The sequence below is a fragment of the Pongo abelii genome, chromosome 7 (genome assembly GCF_028885655.2).
Source record: "Pongo abelii isolate AG06213 chromosome 7, NHGRI_mPonAbe1-v2.0_pri, whole genome shotgun sequence".
In the NCBI taxonomy this organism is placed as follows: domain Eukaryota; kingdom Metazoa; phylum Chordata; class Mammalia; order Primates; family Hominidae; genus Pongo; species Pongo abelii.
In genome coordinates this window covers 58377036-58397506 of record NC_071992.2, presented here as the reverse complement: position 1 = coordinate 58397506, position 20471 = coordinate 58377036, and the positions used below count along the sequence as shown (strand labels likewise).

At 38.3% G+C, this 20471-nt stretch overlaps 1 protein-coding gene across 1 annotated transcript; it reads right to left on the bottom strand.

Moving 5' to 3' along the window:
- Positions 1 to 24: 24 nt before the first annotated feature.
- On the bottom strand, positions 25 to 7126 carry LOC129060984 (transcription factor E2F5-like). Its single transcript, XM_063726384.1, has 5 exons — positions 7114 to 7126; positions 6536 to 6600; positions 4642 to 4909; positions 1866 to 1913; positions 25 to 303 (listed from the first exon to the last, which is right to left on the bottom strand). Exons 1-5 carry the CDS (start codon positions 7124 to 7126, stop codon positions 194 to 196), a joined length of 504 nt encoding a protein of 167 aa, XP_063582454.1. The 3' UTR covers positions 25 to 193.
- Positions 7127 to 20471: the final 13345 nt, after the last annotated feature.

Genomic DNA, 20471 nt, shown 5'->3' with positions numbered 1-20471 from the left:
CCCCTAAAGCAATCAGAGCCCTTTGTTTTTATGGTTGAAGTTTTGTGAAGTAAAGAAAGTATTAGGGAAGAACACTTCAGAATCAGTGAACTAAAAGAGGTGTTACATTCATTATTTTAAATACTTAGGTTATTAAGAAGTCTAAAATGTTACACAGTTAGAGGTAGATAACAGTCCCAAGTTTCCATTGAATCTAATAATTTAGTATCTGGACAACAAACAGATCACAAACTCCTTCATTATCATCTAAATTAAAGTTGTAGTCATCTGCCGGGGTAGGAGAAAGCCTTAAGAGAGGAAACACTGCAAACAAAAAACAAATTCAGTGTTAAAGATGGTTTCTACATACAGTAAATGATCTTTAACAAAATACTCTCAAATACATCATTCCAAATTAAAGACTTGTGTAATGTGTATTTTGAAAGATTCTCATTTAGTAACAATTTATACATTGATTATTGATACTAGATAGAGAAATAGAAGTTAAATTTTTCTTTTTTTCTTTTTTTTTTTTTTTAACATGGAGTCTCCCTGTGTCATCCAGGCTGGAGTGCAGTGGCTTGATCTCGGCTCACTGCAAGCTCCACCTCCCGGGTTCATGCCATTCTCCTGCCTCAGCCTCCTGAGTAGCTGGGACTACAGGCACCCGCCACCATGCCTGGCTCATTTTTTGTATTTTTTAATAGAGATGGGGTTTCACCATGTTAGCCAGGATGGTCTCTATCTCCTGACCTCGTGATGTGCCCACCTTGGCCTCCCAAAATGCTGGGATTACAGGCGTGAGCCACCGCGCCCGGCCTAGAAGTTAAATTGTTTATTGGTTGAACTTATCACTAAGGTAATATAACTAAAAGGCTCTAATGAGGCCAGGTGCAGTGGCTCATGCCTGTAATCCCAACACTTTGGGAGGCAGAGGCAGGTGGATCACCTGAGGCCAGGAGTTCGAGACCAGCCTGGCCAACATGGTGAAACCCCGTCTCTACTAAAAATACAAAAAGTAGCCATGTGTGGTGGCAGGCGCCTGTCATACCAGCTACTCAGGAGACTGAGCCAGGAGAATCACTTGAACCTGGGAGGTGGAGGTTTCAGTGAGCTGAGATCGTGCCACTGCACTCAGCCTAGATGACACTCCAGCCTGGATGACAGAGGGAGACTCTGCCTAAAAAAAAAACAAACACACAACAGAACACTAATGAAAGTGTTCTGTTTGCCACTTTGCAAACAGAAGAATGAATTGGACTTACAAAGTTTGCTGATGTTCTCTGCTTCTACATATATGTTTAGTACATCTCTAGTTACTATAACATTGCTAACTTAATTGCTACCACTTCGTAGGTTTCTACTATATTTGTTAGGAACTAGGACTCTGATCCAAGAACTTACAGAAGGAGAGAAATTATTAAAGTAATTAGCATATTGTAGCTAACTGATATTTAATAATTTTTCAGGTTAGATGACAACGTGGTTAATATTAATACTAATTCAGTGACTTCACATTGGCAGCTTGAAATTGGCCCGGGTAGGGGTATTTACAAAAGCAGGTGTTCAGATCACTTGCTGATTTAGACAAGTTATTTTACTCTTCTTGGACCAGATCCTTCAGGAGTGGAAAGGGCTAACAGTTTATTTTCAAAGAAGGTGAGAAGTATCCCCATATGGATTCCTTTCCTTCAAAATGCAAGCAAAGAGAAATAAATTCTGAAGGATGCCTATTACTTACTGTAAGTGTTAAGGGAGAATTTTCATGAATCTTCATAGTAAAGCAGGTGGCAAATATATGTTCATTTCTTTTAAATTATGTTTCACTTATAAATTCCACAAAAGCATTACTGATATATGAGTTAGTAAAATTTTAACCTACTTACCATCAGAAGACATTAACTCATCAATGATATCTCCACTAATAGATCCTGCTGGAAACAGTAATAAAGTTTTGTTACATTTCTGTTAACAGAAAAAGATACTTATGTTTAAACACAAGTAGTCACAGCAGCAGCTTGACTGATGTGCACATTTATATAAAGTACTAGTACTTTGTGGACAGGTTGTTTTCATGAGCACCTACTCTATGCCTGGCATTACTTTTAAACTTCCAAACTCAAGAGGAAGACCAAAAGGCTCATTATCTGCCAGGCATGGTGGCTCATGCTTATAATTCTAGCACTTTGGGAGGCTGAGTGAGGCGGATGGATTGCTTGAGCTCAGGAGTTCAGACCAGCCTGGGCAACATAGTGAAATCCATCTTTACAAAAAATACAAAAAAAATTAGCCAGACATTGGTGGCACGTACCTATGGTCCCAACTACTTGGGAGACTGAGGTGGGAAGGATCACTTGAGCCCAGGAGGTTGAGGCTGCACTGAGCTGAGATCACGCCACTGCATTCCAGCCTGGCTGACAAAGTGAGACCCTGTCAAAAAAAAAACAAAAAACAACAACAACAAAAAATCACCTCAGCATCATTCTACCAAAACTGACTCAGTTTTGGTCAGTAGTTTCATAATTCTCCCAGTTATTGAACCTTAAAACTTCAACATCACTTTCCATTCCTCCTGTTAACTTTATCTCCAGATCTCACACATCAAATGTTATTTTGCCTACAGTGTTTCTCAGATCTGTTCATTATTTCTCTTCCCGATCTCACTGTAATCACTGTTTTAGCCTTTTTATTTATTTATTTATTTTGAGACAGGATCTCTGTCTGTCACTCAGGCTGGTGTACATTACGTGCTGTCATGGCTCACTGTGGCCTTGACCTCCCAGGCTTGCAATCCTCCCACTTTGGCCTCCCTCCCCAGTAGCTGGGACCACAGGCACACGTCACAATGCCTAGCTAATTTTTAATTTTTTTTTTTTTTAGAGATAGGGTCTCACTGTATTGCCCAGGTTGGTCTCAAATTCCTGGGCTCAAGCAGTGTACCTGCCTCGGCCTCCCAAAGTGTTGGGATTACAGGCATGAGCCCCACCACTCTTGGCCCTTGTTTTAGCCCTAATGTTCTCTCAATTGCATAACTGCAAACGTCTAGTTTCCATTGCCTCTGAATTCTGCTTCCCAGGGCCAAAACCATCTTTCCTAATCATATTACTCCTGTGTGCACCATTATAGCTAATTATGCTATTTTCTTGGTCACAGATCTTCACTGGTTTATTGGATAAATATCCTAACTACTCTGAAATTCAAGGCCCGCTCTAATGTGGCCCAAAATTACTTTCCTTAGTTAGGATTTCCAAATATGAAACCATAAAAGCAGAATACTCACTTTTTAAAAACACTTTGTTGAAGCCAATGTGTTAATTGTGTCTAAGCTTACCCATGTAAAACCCACGTAAAGCTTGTCTGCTTTATATTCTAATTAGATTGTAAGCTTTTTAAGGACTACATTTTCTTTCTTTCTTTTTTTTTTTCTAAGACATAGTCTTACTCTGTCGCCCAGACTGGAGTACAGTGGCGCGATCTCGGCTTACTGCAACCTCCAACTCCTGGGTTCAAGCAATTCTCCTGCCTCAGCTTTCCAAGTAGCTGGGACTACAGGTGTGCGCCACCACGCCCAGCTAATTTTTGTATTTTTTAGTAGAGACAGGGCTTCACTATAGGTTGGCCAGGCTGGTCTTGAACCCCTGACCTCAGGTAATCTGCCTGTGTTGGCTTCCCTAATTGCTCGGATTACAGGTGTGAGCCACTGCGCCCAGCCAGGACTACATTTTCTATTGTGCACCCTAATGGCCTATAGTATAGACATATTTATAGGGGAAGGAAAAGAATAGATGTGGGCAAAAAGAAGCTAAAAAACATTCCATGTCCAGTTAGATCTTGTTAGCATCACTTTTAACCTGTGAACTCCCATTTTAGCAATGAGACACATCTTAGAGGTAAAATAAACAATTTGTATTATATACAATATAGTTTTAAATTATCTGCAATATGATATCTATATTGGCACCATTCATTCATTCTGTAGTCAGTGAGAGATTGCCTACCATGGTCCCTTTATTTGGAATCAGTAAGATACTGCCAAATTAAGAGTTGTGCTCTCTACTCCTGATACCCAGTGTGAAATGTTTTAGCTTTTTAAAATTTCATAAATGAAACAACTGAGGAAAGTAAGATTTCCTACATAATTGGAGTTGAGACCATTTATCACTTCTGTAAAACTAAGCTTCCCAAATAAAAAGTATACCAAAGAATATGGAGAAACAAGAGGCGTAAGTCACTATGGTCTATACTTAAAGATAGTTGGAACATATTTCACTAATTTATCCTAGACTTACTAAGAGAGATAAAATAACATTACCAAGTAAACTCCAGGTAAAAGCTGACATCTATATATGCCACAAATGGAAAATTCCACACCTGACCTTGTGATAGGTTGCAGTCAAGCCACAGTCAATACTTTGTTTCATGCAAAAATTAAAACTATGGTATAAAATTATCTTCAGGCTATTTGAATAAGCTGTGTATGAAACAAATGAATATTGTGTTTAGACTTGGGTCCTATCCCCAAGATATTATGTATATGCAAATATTCCAAAAATTTGAAAGTGCTTGGGACATTTCTGGTCATAATCACTTTGGATAAGAGATAGCCAACCTGTTTTTATGTTTCTCCCTCTCTAATTTACAAAAGAAAGGCTCTGAACCCACCTGAAGATATATCTGTAGCTGATGTCTGCTGCAGAGCCTGGCTTCTTTCAGAGACATGTTGCTCAGGCAGATTTTGAGCTGCCATGCTGGATTTTTGTGGAGTCACTGGAGTCAAGGACTGGGAGAAAGGCTGTGTGAGGTCATCAGGTGGGGGAACAGGAAAAACCACGGGCTTAGATGAACTCGACTCTTTATTTATAAGCAGCACATGGATAGGTCCTGAATGAATCTTTAGATTGATCTGGTATTTCTTTTGTCCATTCTGACCCTTTGAAGTTATTGGGTATAAACAAATATACAATTATTAATATTTCTAGCTAACTTAAGACAGTAAAATAAGACAGGCAAAGCTACTAGGGACTTACTAAATTCACATAACACAATAAAGTCATTAAGTCAAAACACAAAAGTAGAGACATAGAGTAGAATGTAATTTTGAGGGCTCTGAACCACTAGTCATCAAAAACTCTCTGGTGTAGATTCTGGCAACTGTCCGATATTACCATGTGTGACTATATAATAGGTCAGGGCAAAGCAATGCTCCAGGTATTCCCCATATACAGGAGCTTTATCCCCTGGGGTTGGCCACCACAGATCTTGTCAGTTCAACATGCTTCACAAATCAAATTCTTTTTTTTCCCATCTGCAAGCACAAAGACAACTAATTTCTCCTACTGAGAAATAAATATAACATTCTTCCAGCTGAAAAAAGTAATCTGTATCCTGAGGCTTCAGGCTCCAGTAATACAAATGCCTAAATTTAAACTTTTAGAATAAGGGGGTGGGGGAAGGAGGTAGATCATATAGTAATCTTTTTCTACTCCCGTTTTTGGTTATTGCTTTCAAATTAGTCTGTTTTTAAAAATCTGAATCTGAAAATGAAAATCATGGAACTCATTTATAGTCAATAAATGTCTTTGATTTAATAAGCCGGACAATGTTTTGTAAAAGACCTAATTTAAAGGAATTGATTGTTGATATGTACATTGAACTTTTTCCTCAGTGGCAATTTTTATATCAATTGTAGATGTGTTGTTGTTGTTGTTGTTTTGAGACAGAGGTTCACTCTTGTTGCCCAGGCTGGAGTGCAATGGCGCAATTTTGGCTCACTGCAACCGCTGCCTCCCGGCTTGAAACAATTCTCCTGCCTCAGCCTCCCAAGTAGCTGGGTTTACAGGTGTGCACCACCATGCTCGGCTAATTTTGTATTTTTAGTAGAGATGGGGTTTCATCATGTTGGTCAGTCTGGTCTTAAACTCCTGACCTCAAGTGATCCACCTGCCTTGGCCTCCCAAAGTGCTGAGATTACAGGCGTGAGCCACTGCACCCGGCCCAATGTGGTCATTTTAACTGATTTTTATAGATTATTGGCCATATCATTAGTCATTTCTTGACATCTTCTATCTTAAAAAATTCAAATTTAAAATAATTTAATCAAAATGTTAAATCATTTTAAATCATTTGGTTACTTGGGGATAGATATTTTAGGGACAGGACCCAAGTCTAAACACAATATTCATTTGTTTCATACACACCTTATTCACATAGCCTGAAGATAATTTTATACAATAGTTTTAATTTTTGTGTGAAACAAAAATCACTTGATAAAACATTCTGATTACTTTTTAAAAATTGACTTTATTTGAGCTAAATGATATCAATAAATGACTAAGGATATAGCCAATAATCTTTAAAATCATTTATGATTCATTTAGTTCTATAACTTTACCAAGGAATTAAAGACATACAAATTCAGCTATCAACACTTTTAGATAAAAACTTGACTAACTCACAGTGTTTACACAATTAGCTCACATTCAGCTAAAGAAAATATCCTTCTTGAGACAGTAGATTCATTTTTCCCACTTATGTAAATATAAGTTATCCTACATACCATTTCTGGAATGGGTACCTCCAGTTGTGTACCAGAAGGTGCCTGAATGGCCAAAAGTGTATCACCTGGTCAAAAATAAATATAAAGTTACATAAAATACTGTTGATCATGGAATATAGTGGCAAGAATGTGGGCTCTGGAATCAGAATGTTTGGTTCAGTCCCAAACTAGGTGACCTTGAGCTTTGGTTTTCAATTCTATAAAATGGGGGACACACAACCTACTGCATAGATTTATTTTGAGGATTAAATAAGGTAATACATATATCAGTATTATACATGGGTTAGTTGTATGATTCTCATTAACAAATTCAGCTCAAGTTGATTTTGCTTTCACTAAGACTCCTGTAAAGTCTGAGATTCTTAAAACCATTTAGCCTCAAATAACACTGTTCATTGGACTAAGGATAGTGGAGATTAGGTATGAGACAGTGAAATGTTGAGCTTAAATGATTTTATTATTTTTGAAGCCAAATTCTACAACAAATCTCTGTTGAGTTGCAGATTAACAGAAGTCTCAGCAAACTTCCTTAAAAAACTCAGTAAATACAGTGGTAAAATAGAACAATAGGTCCATACGTATTTCCAACATAGTCTTACATAGAAAGTCAGATTCCACTTGATGAGGTACTTGGCAGAATCTTTTTAAATGAGTGGATAATACACATAAATTTAAATATGCACAATTTCATTTTACTTGGGTTGTAATTTTGGGAACACACATCCCCCCATTTTAGTTATATTAATAACTATAATTATTAACATGATATTGTTATCTTAAGGAGAAAACACAGGGGCAGCAAATTGCATAGGAATAGGTTTCCTGGTTGTAAGATGGATTCACCTAATTCTTTCCTCATGGTTTCTTTGAGTGTCATTTGAGACCAGCATATACTTGCTGCATATAGTTTCATAAACAGTGCTGATGAGAACCATGTTCTAGTTCAAGTTTGGTCACTAACTCTGTGACTGTGTGACAATGAAAGTTGCTTAATCCCGCCCTGATTTAGCTTGCCCTCTGTCCCTGTCCCCTTCCCCTTCCACACACAGTTGATGCCTACCAGTGGAGCTAATGAACTGAATGCTGTGAAAAGCAGCTATTCTCATGAAAACAGAAACAAAAGCAGTCTATGAATACATGGCATGGTGGAGTGAGACACTGTGTCCACAACTTCTGAAAATGACAGGATAAGGGCACAGGGAATTCTAAATCACTCTCCACTGAATCGGTTGATGAGAGGAAGAATGCAAGGAAAAGTCTAATGGTACTTACCATTAAAGAAATTACAGATGTCTTCATGAGTTACATAGGAAAATGTACTGTCATAGGAGTTAAGGAAAAACATTTATATCAAGCCGTAGGCATTTAAATTAAGGTAATACATCTGAAGGTCAAAATAACTAAATGACCATATGCACAGAGGGACTGCCACCCATGGACAGATAAAAAAAGAAATCTACTCTAGAAAGGTAAAGACAATTAAAGGAGTTCCCATCCTTTGCTCTTAGAAGAAGCCATTCTGATTTTTGTGACATTTGAGGACCCTTAGGAGAGAGATGGAAAGCAGTGCACATTCTTCATGGAGGCAAAGGTTTCTGGGGGAAGGGAATGGATGGGGAAAAGGAGGCCAACAGCAACCATATCAGCTTCCACATCAGGAATTTTCTGTGATTGTTGTTTTTTGTTCTTGTATTAAATGGTCAGGTATGGCCACAAGAGGACACAGAGGAAAAGAAAGACTCAGAAAAACAAAGTATTATACTCTTAGGTCCTAGTGACGGGAGGCAGGGCAGGCTACTCAGGGCCACATGGTTAAGACAACAAGGTGGTCAGGAGGCAGAAGACAGGAGCAAGGGGAAAGCATTAGCCCAGAGCTTTTACTGGGGTTTCCTTGGGAAAAGAAATGCAGGGTGGCCGGGCATGGTGGCTCAAGCCACCCAGCACTTTGGGAGGCTGAGGCAGGTGGATCACTTGAGGTCAGGAGTTCAAGACCAGCCTGACCATATGCACAGACGGGCTGCCACACATGGACAGATAAAAAAAGAAGTCTAGTCTAGAAATGGTGAAACCCGTCTCTACTAAAATACAAAACTTAGAAGGGCATGGTGGTGAGCGCCTGTAATCACAGCTACTCTGGAGGCTGAGGCAGAAGAATTGCTTAAACCTGGGAGTAAAGGTTGCAGTGAGCCAAGATTGTGCCACTGCACTCCAGCCTGGGCAACAGAGTGACTCCATCTGAGGAAAAAAAAAAAAAAATGCAGGGTAGGGAGAACACTATGATTAGCTAGTTTGGATAATTTTGTTTGGTTTTGTTTTGAGACGGAGTTTGCTCTGTCGCCCAAGCTGAAGTGCAGTAGTGTGATCTTGGCTCACTGCAGCTTCTGCCTCCTGGGTTCAAGCAATTCTCCTATGCTCCCTGGTAGCTGGGATTACAGATGCACGTTGCCATGCCCAGCTAGTTTTTGTACTTTTAGTAGGGAGAGGGTTTCACCCTGTTGGCCAGGCTGGTCTCAAACTCCTGATCTCAGGTGATCCGCCAAACTTGGCTTCCAAAAGTGCTGGGATTACAGGTGTGAGCCACTGCATTTTGCCTAGTTTGGATAATTTTGGTGGGCTCTAAGCTATGCAAGTAGTCCCCTAGTTGTCTGGTACCTGGACCTGGGATGATTAAGGCAGAGGAATATTGCCACCTGGGGTGTATGGACTGGAGAGAGGAGGTCTGGACCTGGACTGATTAGTTTATATATCAAAGGATTCTCCTAGCTGAGCCCATGCTGTTTCTTTCTTTTTTTTTTTAATTTTATTATTATTATACTTTAAGTTTTAGGGTACACGTGCACAATGTGCAGGTTTGTTACATATGTATACATGTGCCATGTTGGTGTGCTGCACCCATTAACTCATCATTTAGCATTAGGTATATCTCCTAATGCTATCCCTCTTCCCTCGCCCCACCCCACAACAGTGCCCAGTGTGTGATGTTCCCCTTCCTGTGTCCATGTGTTCTCATTGTTCAATTCCCACCTATGAGTGAGAACATGTGGTGTTTGGTTTTTTGTCCTTGTGATACTTTGCTGAGAATGATGGTTTGCAGCTTCATCCATGTCCCTACAAAGGACATGAGCCCATGCTGTTTCTAAGAAGTGACTAGTCCCAGGATGGGCAGTCTCTCCTCAGCCAGAAAGGTTTGTGGAGATGTCAAAATACCATAAGATACAGAAAACTTTATATATATCACACATAACCATGGTTGGGGCAATGGGAATGGCCAGCATCTTGTAAAGCAGGGCAGTGAAGTCCAAGATAAAATAGATAAATGGCTTTTGAATTTCAGAGCTCCACAGAACACAGCTTGAAAACTCCCATTGTTCTCCAACTGTTAAGGGGCTCTGATCCATTGAAAGGAAATAACAAATGAGATAATGGACTTGTTCACCAAATACAGGAAAATGTGAAAAGTAAATTATATTGTATACATTAGTCAAAATTTCATGAGGTACTACAAGGTAAAATGTGGTTAGTTTTTTTGAGAGTACAGGTAAGTTCCTAAACTAAGAGAATCACAGATATCTAAGAGAAGACAGTGGTAAGAAACACATGGATATGTGTTTTTATATATATATAAAATAATGTTTTTATATATTATATATAAATATATATATTTTGTATATTATATATGATATTATATGTATTATATATAATAACTTTTTGCCCCAATATATATTGGTGATAGGCACACCTGACTTATACCCCTGTTCTCCAGTAGGAACTATTTTGGGGTTCATATTAGGCAGAAAGTATCAAGGATTGATTGTGGACACATGATATCCCATCTTTAAATGAAAAATTTTCAAAACTTTGAGAGCTGCTGAATTTTATACTTCAGAACACTGAACATAATTATTTAAAAATAAATATGTACTTAACAATGGCTTCTAATAGTCACAGATTTCCTAAGCACACTGGCTAGCATACTGCATTCTATCAATAGGTAGACCATAAGTCGACGAATCTCTTTTTCCACCTCAGTGCAACACAGGAATAATGGTAATGGATCTGTACTATATAACTTAAAAAGTTAACATTTAGAAAATGTTAGTATATATTATAAGAATATAATAAAATTAAAATGTCATATTTACTTATAAAACTTAACTGTCTAAAAACAAAGTGAATGATCTTCAGACTGAAATAATTTACACATACATATTCCAAAGCTATATGTATATGCATAACTTATTTAAAAGGATACCTATTATTAATGGAATCGTCCATCACATTTTTGATGCTTTGCTGTAGCCACAACTTCTGCTGATCAAGTTCTCTTTCCTTCATTTCTAGATCTTCAATTTCAGCTTTAAGAAATCTTAATCTATCTATGACTTCTTTAGTATTACAGCCAGCACCTACACCTCTTAAAAACATATGAGAATTAATATCCTCAGTATCAGATCTAGGTTAATATCACTTAATTTTTACTGTAATAAAACTGACTTATTTAGTAATATATTCAAGGCAGAAGTCTTTACACTCTTAAAATCAAGCACTAAAATCCTTAAAAATTTTAAACACCATACCTCTTGCTTAGAAAATTTATTGGCAAGAACAACCAAATTACAAAAATTCTCAATCTTCCCTACAGTGTTTTTTTGTCATCTGGAAGGCCAGACTGGTTGGTGACTAGGTACCAAAAGAGTGTGCTCATCAGTCACACCTAGCAGTCTCAGGATGTGACTGAGTTGCTGGTAAAATAAATTACAATTTTTTAATGTTTTCGTGGAATTTTGGCTAAAACAAAACAAGACAAAAACTGTGGTCAAAGGGGACACATTAGAAGAACAGAAGTTGTTACATTCAAACATAAAACCAGGCCACAATTTATGACAACATGCATTTCAATCAATTACTATTTACAAAGTACAAATTCCTATGAAAGTAGTTCTTGCTCTCAAGGACGGGTAAAGAGTTAGGAAGAGATTAACACAAGACAGTATGCAATGTGTGCCAAATGAGTAATAGCTTGAGGGAGAAAGTAAGATTTGAACTTTAAGAGTGAAAACCCAACATCCAAGAGAGCAAGGGAACACCCCACACAGGAGTGACAAAGAGGCCCAGAGAGGTGTGTTCAGGGAAAGCTGAGGGGCCTGACTGAAATAGAGGATTTGGGAGAGAGAAACACCAGGAAGTTCAAATTTTACAGAGCATTGAGAAGAAAAATAAAGGTTTGAGAAGAGGGTGCTGGTTTGTAACTTACTTCCACTGGATACTGTTTTTTGACTTTTTTTCAATCAAGTCAATTCCCTCTAAGACATTGGTGATATCATAAATTCTCCTTTTTTGCCTCACAGACAAAGTGTCAGCAGCCTGTTTAGGAAAGACAATGAGAACAGTGAAATAAAGGGCAAGTCATATTTTAAAGCCAAAAAGGGTTGATTATTAAGTCCACAGCAAGTCCAATCTCAAATTTGACCCAGTCAGTTGTTTGCGGACAATAGCTGAGCATGTTCAAAGCATCTCCCAAACACTGCAAATACCAAAGAAATTATTCCATTTAAAAGCTAGCAGATGTTGGAACAGAAGAAGAAATTAAGGTCATGACACAAAGCCTGCAAAAATAAAAGAACACAATAAGAATACTTTGTGTCACTTTATGGAGTAATCCTGAGGAGGAGCTACTAATTGCCTATCCATGTCACCTCCTATCTTATTTCTCTGTTCATGAACAGTCTCATCTAAAGACGTGTTACTTATTTTTTAAAATCTTAAAGAATTACATCTCAGCAGTTTATTTTGGTAGTTAAGACACTTGGAAATTCTGAACTATATGCACATTTATAATACCTTGAAATAAATATCTACATTTTTAGATTCATAACGAAAATAGAGGAATGAATCATGCCATCCTAACACAAAGCATAAAATCAGCAAGAAATCAGAATCAATAGCTCAAGATTGCACTAGCAACTATTATACAAAAACTTGATAGTTGCATTCACATTAGATAAGATCAACAAAACAATATATGCTATCATGTTATGAATTCAACAAACAATTCCTCTGATTAGTTCCAATTCACGTTTTTGATGTTTGTTCCCAAAAGAACAAAGAGAACCTCAAAGAAGTTTTCAGAGTGGATTAGACAATAGCATATTTTGAATGTGGAGCCACATTTTAAGATTCATGGTAGTTACAAATATTTGTGTCTCTACTGGCAATTTTCAGCACATTATCTAAAATATCTAAATGAACAGGTTTTAGCTTCGCATAATTGCTAACAGCTCTCCCAGCTTCGCATAATTGCTAACAGCTCTCCCAGAGAGCATTACTACTTTCTTGATTCTGTAAAAACCTAGCTCAGCACAGTGCTTGCAATCTGGACCTACCTTCCCCCTGGAGAAGGTACCACTGACAACTATACTGACTGTACAGGCATTTGAGATCTTAAGAGAAATGTCAGTTCTCTCAGACACATTTTTTTGTATGTGCCACCAAAACCCCCAGGTTACTACTGTCCCATCATTCAGGTCTTCCTCAGGAAGGGGATTCATGCCTCAGTGGACCAGGAGAATAAGCAGGATGTGGCAGAAGAAGGAAAAGCAGGAGAGTGGGGCTCTTTGTTCCCCAACTCTAACTTGGCACTGTCCCTTCTAGAGAACCAGAAAATTAACAGCAGGACTAGCCATGGTTTGTTTCATTGATATCTTCTTCCCTTGTACTTAGCAATTCCCTTCTTTTTTTATCTACCTTCATAGAATTTTCACTCTTGACTTCGAAGCTGTTTTTATGAAGAGCAATACATGACTGCAAAGTTAACGGTACAAATCTGAAGCTGTTTCATTTCTCACTTTCCTCTCTCTAGAGAAGTAACTCAGAGAACTCCAAGCCATGGCTCTGTGTTATTGGTATCTTTGTACTCACACACAAAAGCATTCACAGCCATAGCAACAGCACACTGGTTTTGGTATCAGAACATGTTTGTATGAACCAGACCACAAGATCTAGCTTAGGTCATTAGGCAATGTGCCATGAGATTTGAATTTTAGCTCAAAGTTTTAAAAAGGTGTCTTATCATTTATATTTATTACTGCTTACCAATCACAACATTTAACTCCTAGTTTCTAAAACTAAACATTATTTCTCAAATACTTTACTATTTAAGTATGTAAACATATAAATGACCAACATGTACAGATCATATGTAAAAGAATCTCCAGGAGGCTTTTATTTTAGAAAGTCCCATCATTCTTTTTTTTTTTCTCAGACAGAGTCTCCCTGTCTTGCCCAAGCTGGAGTGCAGTAGTGTGATCCTGGCTCACTGCAACCTCCACCACCTTGGTTCAAGTGATTCTCCTGCCTCAGCCTCCCAAGTAGCTGGGACTACAGGTGTGTACCACCACGCCTGGCTAATTTTTGCATTTTTAGTAGAGACGGGTTTTCACCATGTTGGCCAGGCTGGTCTCGAGCTCGTGACCTCAGATGATCCACCCACCTCGACCTCCCAAAGTGCTGAGATTACAGGCGTGAGCCATGGCACCCAGCCAGTCCCATCATTCTTAAGAAGTTCTGAAGCTAAACACACTGAGATCCAATCCCAGGGCTGCCACTTCCTATCTTCAGCTGGCCTCATTGTAAGCTCACTAAGCCTCATTTCCTTTTTCATAAAATGGTATAACATATACTGAAAGGAGTATTGTGGGAATTAAACTGGATGATCTTACCACAATGTCTACTGCATAGTGATTACTTGAATGTTGGCTAGTCAGCCTCATCATCAAATACAGGTTGAAATGGATCATGAGTAAGACTGTGTTTAAGATTGGTTAAAGTTTGTGTGTATACAGACTTACCTTGTTTTATATAGTGTTTGAAAAAGTTGTGTGTGAATTCTTTAAAAACTAATTTGAGGCTTCAATACCTAGCAGAATAATACCATGAATCTCCACCACCACCACCACCACTATCACCACTACCTTCCTCCATTCATTTAACACCAAAATGTTCCAGGCTTGGTTCTGGGTCTTAAAGATATAAATGTGACAGAACAAAGTCCCTGCCCTCAAAGAAGAGAGGGAAGTTAATAATATACATATAATTATGTTTGGAGAGAATGCAGGCAAGAGGAAGGTGCTATATCAAACAGGATTTTCAGGGAAAGAGCTCTCTGACAAGGTGACATTCGAACATTTGAATGGAGTAGGAGACCCCTGTGAATGTTTGGTGGTAGAGCATTCTGGGCAGAGGAAGCAGCAAGCATGAAGGCTCTGAAGTGTGAAGGATGCTTAGCTTCTTCAAGGAGAGGCAGGCAGGCCAGTGCGGCAGAATAATGAGAGGGAAAATGGAAAAAGGAGATAAAGACAGGAAAGGAGACCAACAAGAAGGTGATGGCAATAATCCATGCCGGAGATGGTAGTGGCTTGGATGGAGGGGTAGCTATGAAGATGGTGAAAAATGGTAAGATTCTGGATATATTTTGAAGGTATGGCAAGCAGCAGGTCCCTAGAGAGGAATCAGAAATGACTTCAGTTTTTGATAAGAGCAATTACAGATAAGGTATACTACAGAAGGAACCAGTTTGGGGCAATGGAAATAAAGAAACTGGCCTTGGACCTTCTGACATCCACAAGGAGAAATCAAGACCACTGGGCACGAGAGTGTGTGGCTTAAGGGAGAGATCTAAGCTAGAGATATAAATTCAGTAGTCTTCAGCAAATAGACATTTTATACCACAAGATGGAATCCACTAGTTTGACATAGGAGGTGAGCATATAAGGGAAGGTTAAGAACCAACTCTGGGGAAGCTTAAGGTCCAGGAAATGAGGGAACAACCTGACACTGAAGTCAGAAGAAAATCAGAAAGTGTGGGGTCTTGGAATCCAAGGGAAGAGAGTGTAAGAAAGTGTGACCATATCAAGTACTGCTGTCAGAGCAAGTTAGTGAGAACCTATCAGTGATTTGCCGTTGGAAAGATCATGGGTGACTTTGATCAGAGCTGTTTTGGCAGAGAGGTGGGGCTGAAAGTCTTAATGGAGAAATTTCAAGAAAGAATGGAAAGAAAGCTAGAGCAGACAACTCTTGAAGAGTTCTGCTGCAAAGAGGTAAGGAGAAATGGGGCAATATTTTTAGGGAACTGTGGGGTCTCCAGGAAGTTTTTTTCCTTTTAAAGATGGGAGCTATTTCAAAATGTGAGTATGCTGATAGGAATAATCTGGTAAAGAACGAAGAGGAATCATTAACAATGCAGAAGAGAGAAGGGATGACTGCTAGAGATGGCCATAAGTAGGCAAGGCAGGATGTGAACTCAATAAGTGAGGATTGTCCTTAGATAATAACAGGGCATATTAATAACTGAAGTCCAGCAGAGTACCTGGGTACAGGCATAGGTACATTAGTAGACCAGGTAGGGAGAAAGATTAGACATTTCCTTCTGGTTGATTTTTATTCTCTCATCAGCATTGGGATGGGGGAGAAAGGAAAGGAGCTATTAATGGTTGAGAGGAGAGAAGAAAGTGCAAAATACTTATGTACAAAAGCAAGACAATAGGTAGCATGGAAGGAATGCTGGACAGCACTACTGGCCCCTTTGTAGTTGGTGATCATGAATATAAAGTGAGACCTATCAGCATTATTTTGCATTTTCCTCCAGCCCTGGACAGCTGCCTGGGTACAGACAAGGGGTAGGTGGAGAGCAAAGCAAGTCACCATTCCCAACCCATGCTTGCCACTGTAACTGTTGAATAAGTAGATGCATTTCTTAATCACATTTACTTTAAAAGGCTACATTTACTCTCATAGGATTTTACCTATACAGCCATAAAGGAAGCATCTAACTGTATCACATTAACTGAATTTACAGAAAAAAACAAACAAAAATATTCCTCTGAAAGAATTAGATCTCCCCTCCAAATGTTAAATCCTGTTCTAAAAATATGATAACCAAAGGTGAACAAAGCAATGTCTATAGGTGGAACAAAATTAAAGTTTGCAATGCTGCTAAGAGGTGCTCAAGACTAATGAACCAGGAAAGCTGAGATAGGTAGTCCATAAGTGCTAAAAACAGCTTTAATAATCATGAGGCCACATCTCTTCATTTGAACAAACGAGTCCACTAAGACCCGGTGTTAACTGTGGAAAGGGAGAGACATTATGTGGTAGCTTTATTTGAGTTAGGATTAGCTGAGGCTCATTGGCTCAGGGTTGTTCTTCTGATGGACCCTGATGTTGTATTAAAAAGGCTAATATCAAAGCAATAATAGGAAACATCCTGTCTTTCAGGTTCTTCACCTGCAAAGCAGGTACTTTATTTGCTGTCTTTCAAAATCACAGAAGTCAATACATGTGCACTCAATAGTTTAGCTACTATGATTCAGAAACGAACACTACGATGAAGCAGGCCAGAATCCCAAAATAAAAAATGTACAACAGAAGTACTATATAAAACCAATCAGTTCCACTTGAAAATAAGATGGGAAGGACCCCAACTGATGCTCCAAAATTGCCTATAGAGTATTTTAATGAGAATTAAAATAAAAACTGAAAGAACTTGCTTTCAACTGAGCCACATGGTACTTTATGTTGATCTATTTCATGATGAGGTTTAGACTAATTATTATCTAATTTTAAACACTGTTAAAGATAATTTATATCTTTAGTTGTTAATGCAGAATGTTTTATTTCAATCCACAATTAAGAGGAACCTTTTATAAGCCAGTAACAGGATAATTGTGTAATAGAATCTTACAGAGACATTATCTAATTTAATGCTCATGGCAGCTTTAGTGTTCTCCCTGTTATATTGGAAAGAGATTCACAAAGCTAATGAATGATCAAGGTGGAATTTAGCATTAACTGCATATTCATAAATACATTTGTGGTAAAACACTTTCAAATGGACTTATATAATTTCAAACAACTTTAAATAAATTTGGTGCACAGCCAAAAGTTTCCAAGTTATATAACTGCATTGAAGAAGCAATTCAAATAACAATGGTCTACAGGAAGTTTCATATAAAGTGTATAAAATGGCCTGAAAAAACAGAAAGATCTTAATTTCCATTTATTATTGAAAAATAATAAACAGTAACAAAAAATTGCATACATGTCTAAAGCTCTGGGATTGTGACCAACACTTTATAGAATGAGGTTTAAAAAATGAAACAGTACCTAAAATAGACAAAATATTATAAGAGATAGAAAAATGAGAGATTACTTAAGGTGGGAGCAAACAGGAAATAGTTCCTGGAAGAGGCCACTATGTGTTTTCATGGGTCTGTAGGGGCTACCAAATCAATAAGGAAATTAAATATAGAATAATAAATAACTTACTTTAAAGACACAAAGTGCTCCCTCCAGAAGCCGCATGTTTCAATTCCCAGTCACTACTCTACCACAAGGAAATCTCACCTTAAAAAATCTTCAGGGGTCATCTTGTCACTCCAAACTAACTGCTACTGTATTGGATATTTTTGAAATGCATAAGCTTTAAATTTTTTTAAAAAATTTTAATAAACTTTGTATAAACTTTTAAAAAAGGAAATTCATTTCTATTGTCGTTTACCAATAGAAATCATCAAAGATGACTCAAATGAAAAAAAGATATTTGATAAAGTGCCTATTTAACTAGGACAACAATGCTGAACCTCAGAAACCTATAAATTATTAAGATCTAGAGACTGCTTGCCTACATTTTCAATTGCATACTTTGAAAATTTTCTTGGCTGATGCAGTGGCTCATGCCTGTAATCCTAGCACTTTGAGAGGCTGAGGTGTGAGGATTGCTTGAGTCCAGTAGTTTGAGACCAGTCTGGATAAAAGAGAGAGCTCCCCATCTCTACAAAAAAAAATTTGAAAAATTAGCCAGACAAGTTGGTACGTGCCTGCAGTCCCAGCTATTTGGGAGGCTAAAGTCGAAGAATCACTGGAACCCAGGAGGTTGAGGATGCAGTGGGCCATGACTGCCCCACTGCACTGTAGCCTGGGTGACAGAGAGAGACCCCGTCTCAAAAAGGAAAAAAAAGAAAAAATAAATAATAATTCTTTTAAGTATTAACTTCCTAAAACAGGAGAAAGATTAAGTGTGAATCTGCTATTCTACTACTGAGATTTGCACCTACTTTTTTTTGTTTTTTGAGACAGAGTCTTGCTCTGTTGTTCAAGCTGGAGTGCAGTGGCATAATCTTGGCTCACTGCAACCTCCGCCTCCTGGGTGCAAGCAATTCTCCTGCCTCAGCCTCCTGAGTAGCTGGGACTACAGGCGCATGCCACCACACCTGGCTAATTTTTGTATTTTTAGTAGAGAGGGGGTTTCACTATGTTGGCCAAGCTGGTCTCGAAATCCTGACCTCATGATCCACCCTCCTCGGCCTCCCAAATTGCTGGGATTACAGACATAAGCCACAGTGTCCGGCCTCCATATTTTAACCTCACCCTGTCAGCAACACAGCATAAAGCTTAGGAACATGGGCTCTGAGGGAGACCCCACTTATTAGCTGTGTGGCCTTGGGCAAGCTACTTAGCCTCAAATTCCTCATCTGTAAGATAACTATGAAGATATTGTTGCTGTGAGGATTAAATGAGTATAATATTTGAAATAGAAGAGTGTCTGGCATAGCCGGGCGTGGTATTAAATTCTACAAAAATTTTAAAAATTAAAAAGATAATAATAATAATAAATAACAGGGCCAGGCACGGTGGCTCATGCCTGTAATCCCAGCACTTTGGGAGGCCGAGGAGGGTGGATCATGAGGTCAGGAGTTGAAGACCAGCCTGGCCAAGATGGTGAAACCCTGTCTCTACTAAAACTACAAAAATTAGCCATGCGTGGTGGCAGGCACTTGTAATCCCAGCTACTCAGGAGGCTGAGGCAGGAGAATCACTTGAGCCTGGGTGGCAGAGGTTGCAGTGAGCCGAGATCACACCACTGCACTCCAGCCTGTGTGACAGCGTGAGATTCTGTCTCAAGGAAAAAAAAAAAAAAAAAGAAAAACAAACAAAAAAGCAACAAAGAGATAAACCTAAGCTAATCAGAAAACTAAGTTATACACAAGATTTCATTGCCTAAAGGATAACAAATGGTGTCAGGAACCTAGATTTATCATATTCAAGAAAAATTTACTAGACAGAATCTACTAGAATGTACATGGGTTTTAAAATAATCTAAAAAATCCTGAATTATAGTGAATATGAACTATGACTTGAGTTTACCCCAACTTTCATGTTAGCTGTCTTTGTAACTGCCCAATAGCCCATTCTCAAAACTGATTAAAACTCCCAAAATTACTGAGCACACACATACACAAACATACATGCATATACAGCAAAATGTCAAAAATTTCCTTCATGGGAACTTATAAATGTTACACATATGGAAGAAATAAAAATGATTTGACTATCTCAATAATTAAAACATATAAAAGAAAACATAAAACCACAAAATAAAACACGGACAAAAGATACAACTCATAAAACCCAAAAAGTTAACATTCTTGAAAAAGTTTTCAAACTTTTAATGAGTTAATAAAGGAATAACAAATGAATACACATTAAAACAATAAAAATGTGTCTATATGAAGGCTTATACATGAATTCGCAGCAGTATTCATAACAACCAAAACTATACATTTAGTAGAGTAAATGTATTCATAAGCAAAGTGTGGTACATCCATAAAACAAAATACCACTCGGGGAGTGGAAGGAATGAACCATTGGTACATGCAACAATATGAATGAATCTCAAAAACATGCCAAGTGAAAGAAGCTAAGCACAGAGTACAACTTCACTGACATGAAACTCTAGAAAAGAGTATTCTAATTCACAGGAAAGAAAGCAGAGCAATGGTTGCTTGGGATTGAGGATGAAGTTGAGGGCTGACTGGGAGGAGGCAAAAGGGAACTGTTTGGGGTGATGGGAATGTTCCACAACTGGTTGAGGTGATGATCA

Excerpts from the sequence above, each read along its gene's own strand:
- LOC129060984 (XM_063726384.1), bottom strand. Across the intron at positions 4,910-6,535 it reads AGGTACCCATTCCAGAAATG|GGTCAGAATGGACAAAAGAA; the intron begins GTATGTAGGATA and ends ATAACTTCAAAG. Across the intron at positions 304-1,865 it reads TGAGTTAATGTCTTCTGATG|TGTTTCCTCTCTTAAGGCTT; the intron begins GTAAGTAGGTTA and ends TTTTGTTTGCAG.